The sequence below is a fragment of the Panicum hallii genome, chromosome 8 (genome assembly GCF_002211085.1).
Source record: "Panicum hallii strain FIL2 chromosome 8, PHallii_v3.1, whole genome shotgun sequence".
NCBI classification, from domain to species: domain Eukaryota; kingdom Viridiplantae; phylum Streptophyta; class Magnoliopsida; order Poales; family Poaceae; genus Panicum; species Panicum hallii.
The window spans coordinates 11,364,125-11,375,155 of NC_038049.1; the positions used below are offsets into that span (position 1 = coordinate 11,364,125).

An 11,031-nucleotide genomic window follows, 5' to 3' on the forward strand; every position below is an offset into this window, starting at 1 on the left:
GGGTCCCTGCCGCCCTTATATAGTATGGGGGGACAGGGTTACAAGGAAATCCTAACCCAATACTAGCTTAGGAGTCCTACCCGAGTACTACTCGGGTAGTTTTCTTCTGTTCCAACTAGTTCTACTTCTGTACGAGTAGTTACAATAGGTGTAGGGTGCGGGCCATGCCCCATCCCCTATCCTAGAAAGTCTATGCGATGTGCACAGTCCCATGGGCCCGGGTTTAACAGCCCTAGATTCCGCTTATAGTCTTTTAGCCAAGACTGCACACCAATTGGAAACAAGAACTTCGGTGGCTGGAAAGGGTATATTGATCACCACGCACTTCGGTGGTTGGAAAGGGTATATTGATCATCATGCATGAATAGGGTCGATAAGTGACAGGGAGCACATAGCCTTCCTAAACATGTGGCTAGAGAAGTTCATATTCTATGGAAAGACTGTTGGACCACCACAAACATGCAAGTCATAACCGAGTCCTTAGCCACAGGGCAGCTAATCCCCCTAGGCAAGCACCTCCTAAGTTCAGTTTACTCCCTGGTGCACCGAACCTTTGTTAGGTTATCAGCTGGTCAGTCGATTGGACACCTCGGTGCCCCCTGATGGTTCATCAATTTATGGCTAAACTTTTATATGCATAAAGTCTTGGGCCATAAGCTCCATAAAATGAGTGTTCCATCAGACCATACTGAAGAGGAGAAACCCGAGACACACCGATGCATGTCATATGGTGAAGCAGCATCGGCATTCCCTTGTGATGGGCTAGCTCTTTTAGAAGTGGCTACCTTCTTCTGATGCTTCTACAATAGCTTTACCAAGGAAAAACCAATCTCGTATGCCTACCATGATGAAAACAATACATTTGAACTACCCGTCAAATTCAGCTTTGAATCAATTGACACCAAGGCCGAAAGCATGGAAAATTTCGGGGAGGCAATCACTCCGGGAATTCTTCATGTTAACTTCTTTACCGGATGAAGCCACCAACCATCATATGAGTTCTATTATCTATTAGTGGCAGCTCATCAGCTCGGCTTCGGCCAATTACCAGTTCACCTTTTCTTCATGGATTGGGTAAAGCCAAGAGAAACTGTCAATAGTGGCTTGGAATATGATCGGTTAAAGAACCTGGTACTTGATGCCGAAACTATAGAATTGGAAGGCTAGGTCATTAGTTCTTTTAGTACCAAGCCCTTTAGATAATGGTGGTCAGAATGGAGCCTTCACCTCTTCTGCGCATCGGCTAAAACATACTGGCAACAACTTGACTCTGACTTCATCGTGCCGGATAATGAGGTAACCTGCCTTTCACTGTTCCATAACTTCCACTTTAGAATATTACCTGACACACACATTTTTATTATGCCTGCAGTATGTCGATACTACTCCTCCAGAAATTAGCAGCACCAATCAGCCAATCAACTATGCTCCACCCTCAGTAACACCATATATTTGCCGCAATGCACCATCCCTTCAAGACATAGCCATAGGCTGATCCTCCAAGCGCAAGGCAACGAGTACCAAGAAGGCTGCCCGTAAGAGATCAGCTAATGGAACATCATCATCGGCTCATAAAGTCGATCCAGCAGTCGCAGCACAACTACTAGAATCATCCTTCAAGGTGAGTTAGTTTGATCACCATCTGAGTAATCAATCATAATATTTCTACCATGAGAACTTATCATTGTATGCAGGCTCCATCAACACAGGCATCAACTCCACCTTCTGCCGATCTGGAAACAACCAATCCACCAGCAACATCGATCACTCCAGTTGTGGAGGTCTTGTTAGTTTCATCATCTCCGATTGAGCTAGTAGTGCCAGATGCTCCAATTGTTCCAGTGACTGAATCACCGACAGGACCATCATCATCTATACCATCGGCTTCGCCAGCACCTCAATCTCTGCAGGTAACAAAATTTCTCCAAAGATTTTTGGGCAATCATTGATACTCATAATTTACCTAACATTTCACCAGACATCGGCCACCATCACTCAAGCATAATCTCATTGTGTTACTACATCGGTTCAACCTGGCTCCCTCCCAGAAGAACAAGAAGACCAAACACAGAGAGCCAATGCAGTCGTCATTCCAATAGCTGACCCAACACCTACTGGGCTAATAGAAGAGAAACCTTCTTCGGTGCCTACTCAATTTGATGAAATCAACTTGAAACAGGTAAACACCTTGCACCTTCAAGCAATTTATTATCATGACATTATTGCTAACTAGATTTATTCATGCAAGTCAACATACTCCGGATAATAGCCTTTTCTCGTATCAAATTGGAGACCTTCTGGAGGATGAAGAAGTAACATCAATAATTGTAGCATCGGGACAGGCTCCTGATGAAGTAAAAACCAAGCTTCAAGACATCCTCCAACTTCTGAAGGGCTAGCTGCCAGCCGATGTGGAAGCTGCTTTGCTCCTAGCCGCCTTCATAGAAGGACACCAATTCAAAGTCCTCCAAGCCAAGCAACGCCTATCCGAATGTGCATCTCAGGCAGAGCTAATCACCCAGAAGGAGATCAGCCGATCTTGAGAAAATGACATCAAGGCTAGGGTCGCAGTCCTCCAGAATTCCTAGCCCACCATTGTAGGTGAGATTGATCGGCTGAAGGCCAGAAGGGCCAAACTTAGGAAAGAATTAGAAGCAGTCACCCTAGCCTTGGTAGAAGAAGAAAAGAAGCTGCAGCAACCCCCCAATGCCATTGAGAAAATGAAAGAAGACATGAAGGCACCGATTCATGAAATTGTTCGCCTGCACAAGCTTATCAAGCCAATTCCAAGGTCTGCTGAAGACGACGAAAGGGAAATTGACGAGGTTGACCAGATCCGCCTTCGTACGGTTGACGCAATTTGGAGCTTCCTCGGATTGTTATAATGCACTTGTTTCTCAATGCCACCTAACAACTTAAAGTCATCATGATGATGCAAACAACCTTTTGGTGTAAATACTTTTGCACTAAGGGCAGCACAAAGCGTGTCAGCCATGAGGTAGCCGATCGTAACTAAGCATCATCAGCTAACCGAATACATTTGCCTCATGCATCCCTTCTTTTGTCCACGTGTTTTTATGCTAAAGGAGATATCTCCTGTATCGAGTATGATTTTCAACTGATTTGTTTCTTAATCAATCGGCTATCTCTCGTTTACATTCAGGATTTAACTTAGCACTGATAAACGTCGGCCTAGGTTCACTACCATCTCCAATATCAACTTGTTCTAACTCATCGGCCGATGTAAACCCGTGCCCCAATTTGCCTTCAACATCTAGCAGGAAATCATCCATCAGGACGATTCTTCGGAGCCGACTGCTCAGATAGGCTTTAGTCCAAAATCAGACATCTTCAGGAAATTAGCTTCCCAGACTTTTCCTGATATGCACTTTACTCCATCGTACCCCCAGACATGAGGATCTGCTATCGCAACGCTAAGTGAAGAGTCGGCGTTCACAACTTCGAAAGCATCCCCCAGCCATTGGTTGAGATATTGATGCATAGTGGATGGAATACAGCAATTGGCATGGATCCAGTCTCGGCTTCCAATCATCAATTCAGCGTTGATTGCCCCCCAAGCTGCCAAGGTCTTGCCTTCAAAATCCTTGAGCACCATATCTATTTTGATCAAATCTTCCTCACCTCTTCGAGCTTCCGATATGTGGCATGTGGCATCACATTTATGGTGGCCCCACCATCAACTAGCATCTTCATCATTGGCTCACCATCAACGTGTGCCTTGATGTACAGGGGCCTCAGGTGTCGGCACTCCTTCTCTTCTAGCTTGACAAATGTGGCCTGCATTGGGTCTAGCGTTAACTACGCCATCGCTGGCTCCTCCAGTTCTTCATCATCAGCTGGAGCCCTGAACTCCATCGGCAAGACTCATCAGCCTTTTTGTTGACGCACAACACTTGGGACTTCACTTGCTTCTCCCCATGACTGTGCTCTTCTTCTTTCTCGCTCTCGGTGATACAACCTTTGAATCCTCTGTCTAAGACCTAGTCAACCCTCCAGGGCACCATTGTGGATAGGCCTCAAGATCATAAACAGTAGTTGCGTTGGTGCTCGATCTCACCATTGAAGGGTTCTTCATCTGGCACCAGATTGTTGGCCTCATCCTCCGGCTGATCTTGTACCATAGCCCTACCTCCCAGCCAATCATGAACAGGGATGCGTTTTTCCTCGCGCCTATCCCTACTAATCAGCTGACGGCTCCTGTAGCCGTGAGACTGTCTCTTAGATGAGTGAAAATCTTCACGTGATACATTGCACTCAGGAAAGTCATTAGCGGATGGCAGTCTCAACCCTTTGTTCCAGCAGAAAGCGAAAAAGGGTTACCGCCAGTGTGTCCTCATCACGTCGGCTTCTATCCTCTTGATGATGTCTTTCTCTATCTTGCCGACGCTAGTATTTACTCAGCAGCATTTGGGATGTGACAGTTCTGCGAGGCACTATGGAACTCTGCCCTTGGTCGTATCAGCTCTGAATCTTCAACTCATCAACCAATATCTGCACCCTGGGATCCACAGCTCCCGTCTGCTTGGCTTGCCCTGAAGTCCACACTTTTAACTTTCCCTTAATGTTTTGATTGCTGACTTCCACCATCTTAGCAGGGAAAGGGTGCCCATCAATCATCAGCTTTGTAGGATTTTCAAATTTGATTCTCCCCTGCTCAATAGCTGTTTTGGATATGTTGACGGAATGCTTTGCATTCGTTGGTGTTATGGGACACAGCTTATTCCACTTGCAATATTTGCAATTTTTTAGCTCCACGGCTGATAGGATCGAATGATTGGGAGACAACTTGATCTGCCCTTCCTGCAACAACAGATCAAAGATCCTATCGGCCTTAGTGATGTCAACCCCATACTTCTCTATGTCCTTCTTGGCAAACAGGCACGAAACTGGCTTTTTGTTCCTAGTCCATTCTGCTAAGCCGATCTCAGCCTCATCTTTAGAATTGGAGGAATCCTCAATGAAAGCAACCTTCTTTTGAAACAGGCTCCTCCTAGGACCTTGGACATGGACGTCAATACTTGACAACCTCTGAACAAGGTGACTTAAACTCTTGAACTCTTGTGAAGAAAATCTTTCTTTGATATGAGGCAAAAGTTCTTGAAAAGCCAATTCAACTAACTAGCTATCTCTAAGAGATAAATTGTAGCATCGGCTTCTGACGTCCCTGAATCTCTGAATAAAATCAAGAACTGGTTCATCATTCCTCTATCTCACTACCGTCAGATCTGTAAGCTTCATCTCATGAACTCTAGCGAAGAAGTACTTATGGAACTGCTTCTCAAGATCGGCCCATGTGATGATGGAATTGGATGGAATACAAGAAAACTAGGCAAAGGCCGATCCAGAAAGAGACAACGAGAACAAATGAATTTTGAAGGCGTCGCTCCCGGAAGCTTCCCTCCACACCATGCTGCTAGTACGCACTGGCGAAGTTCGCCGTGAACTGCGCATAGAGCTCACCCCAGGACTGGATGGATCCCGGAGTGAGGTTCATGAGCCAGGTCCGGGCAGGCCCGATCAAGGCTACATGAAAGTAACTTGCTATGACGGCATCGTTACCCCCAACGGCCGTGATGGCGATGATGTAGACCTGCAGGAATTCCGACGGGTTGGTTGACCCGTCATACTTTTTCGGCAAGTGCGGCCGGAACTTGGATGGCCAGGCAACCGCACGAAGGTGGTCTGTGAGCGCTGCACAACCCACCCCAGACACCGGTGCCTGAGCGAGTTCCTGTGGCCTCGCCACAGCCGCATCGAGCTCGGGCACGAGATCCCAACCCTCCATGTTCAGTCGGCGGTTGCGTGCCCACTCGATGGAGATACGGGCATCCTCTCCCACACGTCTACGGTTGAGCTCTGCCCGGAGATCTTCGATCCATGCACTCCTCACTGATGGACGACGGCCAGGTTGAGCGCTGCCTGGACGCAGATCCCCCCGCTAAGCCTGGGGAAACCTGTGCCAGGTTGAGGAGGCGGTCGACGTTGTCACGCCATTGCCTCTGCGCATCAGGGGAGGCTGCCTCACCAGGCGGGTTGCGGAGCAACTCCCTGGCTGCCACGAGCGGCCCGTTTGGTGCGGGCTGCGATTGGACCACGGAGGCTTGCTCCGCAGCCCGCTGTGGTGCAGCACGCGCCGCCGCCCTTGTTGGGGGACGGCGCGAGGCGTGTGGAGTGGATGACGCCACTTCCTCGCCCAAAAGGTCCCTAGATCTTTCCATCCACTTCAAAAGTACCGGTAGGAAGATGACCCGATACTAATGCTAGAATTAGTACCAGGTCATCTTTCTACTGGTACTTTTGAGGTGGACCGATAGCATGTTTTCTAGTAGTGTTATTCCATTATGATGCTATATGTATGAAACTTGATCCTGGTATACTAGTTACGCATTTGGTTGTGTTTTAAAAATCGGGTGTGACATATATGCATCCTTTGTATTTTTCCCATTGTATAAGTCACCCTCTACTTTATATGTAAACAAACCACGTGGCTCAAAACAAATTAACTAACCCATTATCTGTAGTATTTCATATTCTCTCATGATATAGAGCCTGCGCCTCCACAGCTTCCACCATGTCCCTGGGATCCTATGTCTATCTTTGGGCCCTGCAGCACGTACGTTAGGCTAGAGTTTATATGTAAATAAACCACGTGGCTCAAAACAAAAAATTAGTTAATCCATTATCTGTAGTATTTCATATTCTCTCATGACATACAGCATGCGCCTCCACAGCTTCCACCACGTCGCCCCTGGGTTCCTATGTCTATCTTTGGTTCCTATCGCTAATTATTTGATTAGGCTAGAGTTTCTTTGGTCCCTTTTAAACCAGATTTTGTGTTACAGAATATGGCGAGGATCTGGAATGATCTGCTTGTTGTAGCAGGATAGGATAAGTATCAATATCTATCTCTTGGATGGGTCAAGATATACCCTCTACTCTGCAGCCCACAGGGCTCAATAAATTTGTAATACTTCATATTTGTTTCTCGAATATGTAGGAGCGCTGTGTATTATTTTATTAATAGAGAAGAAAAGGACCAAAATAGCCTTACAAAACACTCACATAGATATTCATGTCTTGACATCGACGATGTTGTGCTCGATCCATACTCCTGCTGCTAAGGCCTGCTGAAACTCTTCTTTGTGCAATCCTGCCAAAATATTTAAGAAGAACATAATCATAGCATTTGAAGTCAGTAGAAGATTGCACAATTTTCTTTCAAAAAGAGAAGGTTTTGTTCCTCATTTTCCACATTGGCCAGCATACAGTGCCAATGGTATGCCACAGGACAAGTGAAAGTATCGAGGAGGCTGCAATGCCAATGATCGCATCATTTTATCTGCTCAAATCATCTTTACTTGTAGTAAACCTCAAATAGAGGAACTAGAATAATGGAGAAATGCTATGCTCCCACACGACATATATAGTTGCTTGAACATTTTCCAGCGTTTTAAAAATAATTCATGAATGGCAAAGCAGTGATCACTGGAGAAAAGTTGAGATTTTCCTGACAGAAACCAAATGGGTAGATAAAGAAATATATAAACTCAAACATTTTAGTATAGTATCATGTGCTATTTTTAGTCTTGGATACTTGATCTCCAAAGATCTTGTCGTGCATATCTTTCTATATACAAATTTTTCTTTATATTATTGCTGATGATGCAATCATTAATTTAGATGGCATCCTGCATATCACTTAAATTCCACGATTACCTTCAGTGATATTTTTGTATCTTCTGGTATCTATTGCTATTTTCTGGATTCTTTTGCTATCTTATGGATTCTATTGAATTGTCACATGGTTCCGAATTTTTAAAAACTTAGTTATCAGACATGCTATATATAGAAACTTCTCAGAACATTCTCGAACACCACAAAGCTCATTGTTGTGACTTGTGAAAGATGGAGTGGGGGGGAGAACAAGTTCATCTGTCCAAAAGAGGCGGTCTGCAAGCTGTCCCATTCATCATCTGTAATGTCTCTTTCACTCTAATAGATTACAAAACCTATATCTATATGCTCTTTATACATTGTTTAATGATTGCAATTGGAACATTGATAAGCTGTTGACACTTAACTTTTGCTTTGATTGCTAATTTTTTCATTCCAAGCATACACCTCTGTCAAAGATGTTGGGTCTGTCTTATTTTATAGATGGCACTAATTTTTTCTCATATAATGATATTAATGAATTGTTGAACTGTATGTTTTCCTTATCTTCAGTTAGTGAAGGATGTGAAAGGATTGTTAACACAGCTGTCAGCGCAAATATTATTATATACATGACCAAAGAGTACCATATGGGGGCGGCACCAAGTACAGTAATTGTATTTGCCTACCAAGCAGCGACAAATTTCTTACCTATTTTTGGGGCTATTCTGTCTGATGCGCTATGGGGACGCTTTCTCACAATTTCACTCACACTTTTTGCATGCACAATTGTAAGATCTAGCTACTTACCTATGTACAAACCTTTTTTAATTTTAAGGTTTGTTAGCGGTGCAAATATGCAATACATATTATTTGATTCTGTGTTGGTTTTCAATCTAGGGTGCTGTTCTGATGTGGTTGACAACAATGGTACAAACATTAGTTGCAGAAGATTGTGGAAATGAAGACCAGAACAGCCAGTGTTGTCACTCACCGACAACATTACAGCTTTTTGTCTTGCTAACTTCCTTAGTTTTCTTGTCAATTGGCGCAAGTGGTGTTCGCCCTTGCAGCCTTCCTTTTGGTGTCGACCAGTTTGCTCATTGGAGTGGTACTCGAAAGGACCGTGCCCTCAAAGTTCTATTTAGCTGGTATTATGTTTCAATGGGTGGCTCAGCAATTATTTCCATAACTCTCATTGTATACTTACAAGACAAATTGGGCTGGAAGATTGGTTTTGCCATTTCTGTAGCTATAATGGCATTGGCTACATTTTTAAACATTGTAACATCTCCACTTTACATTAAGGTGAAACCACAGAAAAGCACATGGCTTAGCTTAGTGCAAGTAATTTTCGTCGCTATTAGGAATCGACACATTCAATTTCCTGAAGTAGGTAGTGGTCTGCAATACCACAACCCTGGAGGACTGGAGGTAGTTGTTCCATCAAGAAAAATGAGGTATTAATCACTGGTAAATGCTTATTTGATCTTGTAAATCGACATTTATTGTTCTTGAATTAATCATTAGTTCAATACTTATAGGTTCCTGAACAGAGCATGTGTGCTGAGGGTGCATACAGATAGATCGAACACCGAAGTGCTCAATGACAATTCATGGAATGTATGTACAGTTGACCAAGTTGAGGATCTCAAGCGTACACTAAGTGTCATCCCTATGTGGTCGGCCATGATTACCAGTTTGTTGATCCAACAGGCTTCCTTCAGGGTACTACAGGCAGACACCATGGACCGTCGTGTTGGTACCACAAAGTTCCAAATGCCCGCTGGTTCCATCGCAATCTTCGAAGTAATTACTTTCACGTTGTGGTCAGGATGCTTCGACAGATTCATGCTACTAGTCGTTCAAAAGATCACAGGGAGGGAGCAAGTGCTCAGTCATAAGCAGAAAATGGGCATTGGTGTGCTGTTTTCTATTGCATCTGCTCTTGCGGCATCAGCAGTGGAGGCTTTTCGGAGGAAGCAAGCAATAAGGCAAGGCCTGGAAAACAATATTTATGGGGTTGTAAATATGTCAGCATTGTGGCTAGCACCTCAGTGTGTTTTCGCTGGTCTCGCTAGTGCATTTGGTTCCATAGGACAGATGGAATTCTACTATGCAGAGCTACCCAAGACAATGAGTAGCTTAGCAATGGCCCTCCTTCCCCTAGCAACAGGTGTTGCAAACATTGCAGGTACGATGATTGTCAAGCTTATCAAAGTGATCACGGCTAGGGGAGGAAGAATAGGTTGGCTTCCTGATAATCTGAACCAAGGACATTATGACTACTACTATTTTCTGCTTGCACTGCTTAGTATGGCAGGTTTCATCTATTTTGTTGCTTGTTGTTATTGGTTTGAAGAACCAGCACCAATCCAACTTGTTGAACCTCAGGAAGATGAAACTGATGGCATATGAATATAGGGCTCTCTATAATGGATCATGCCGTGGTTGTTGCATGATAGCTTTTTACACATCAATGTAATCTACTAATCTGGTTGTTTATTAGTAGAACTATTACTCTTTGGTTTCTTCGTGAGTCTCACATAATTATCAGTTACATTACATTATTCGTTTTCATGTTAGTTCATTTCACTGTCTCAGAAGGTATTACTTGTTCAGTGCCTTGCGTAATCATTTTTCTAAAGCTTTGATTACTGTGTAATAAAACAGTAAAGACCAAACCATTGGTTAACCAAAGCAGTGTCAAACTGTCAATGCACTCTCCTTGTTCATGTAAGAACATCTCCAGGCCCATCAAGACTGTCTCTCAGGCTAAGTGGATTTCAAGGGGAAAAATCTTTTGATATTAAATAGATGACATTTTTGCATGTGTACACTGAGATAGGGTATGTATAGAAAAATTAATGTTTTTCATATTGACTGAAGTATATGAGTAGTCCTTAAACTTGTGGGATAGAGTTATCTAGGTCTTTAAACTTTTACGATGCACATCGATGTCCAAAGACATGCTAAATTTATCACTTGCGGTCAAAATCGTCCTAATTAGCAGCGATTCACAAATATGGCATGTGACAGCATGGAACTGATATATTGAGTACACATATCAGGAGCGTGGATTTTCCAGGATTCCCCCGCATACCAGTGTCCTGTCTTTCAGTCCGCATACTCCTCTCCTTTGTGAACAGTGTGACCCTTGGTCGTGCTCCATCTTTCTTCATCCGCGTGGCAATCTCTTGTCACTTGTTATCCCACTTCTCCACTACCTCTACACTCCATCCTTTCTAACCTGTGACCGCCTTTCTTCATCTTTTTCTATCTCTCCATGCCTTCTTCAAGCTTCACATCCCTTCTTCAGTCAGCCAAGAGTAGTGTGAAGGTAGCGGCCTCGGTTCT

At 44.0% G+C, this 11,031-nt stretch overlaps 1 protein-coding gene across 1 annotated transcript; it reads left to right on the plus strand.

Annotated features, from left to right (window-relative positions):
- The first annotated feature begins 6,449 nt into the window (after positions 1 to 6,449).
- Positions 6,450 to 10,264, plus strand: LOC112902917 (protein NRT1/ PTR FAMILY 1.2-like). The gene is made up of 3 exons (XM_025972113.1): positions 6,450 to 8,465; positions 8,575 to 9,134; positions 9,219 to 10,264. Exons 1-3 carry the CDS (start codon positions 8,154 to 8,156, stop codon positions 10,090 to 10,092), a joined length of 1,746 nt encoding a protein of 581 aa, XP_025827898.1. The 5' UTR covers positions 6,450 to 8,153; the 3' UTR covers positions 10,093 to 10,264.
- Positions 10,265 to 11,031: the final 767 nt, after the last annotated feature.

What these genes read in the sequence shown, in the direction of transcription:
- LOC112902917 (XM_025972113.1), top strand. Translation starts at nt 8,154, where the DNA reads ATGTTGGGTCTGTCTTATTTTATAGATGGCACTAATTTTTTCTCATAT. An exon ending in CACTTTTTGCATGCACAATT is followed by an intron (nt 8,466 to 8,574) that starts GTAAGATCTAGC and finishes TTTTCAATCTAG; the next exon opens with GGTGCTGTTCTGATGTGGTT. An exon ending in GTTCCATCAAGAAAAATGAG is followed by an intron (nt 9,135 to 9,218) that starts GTATTAATCACT and finishes CAATACTTATAG; the next exon opens with GTTCCTGAACAGAGCATGTG.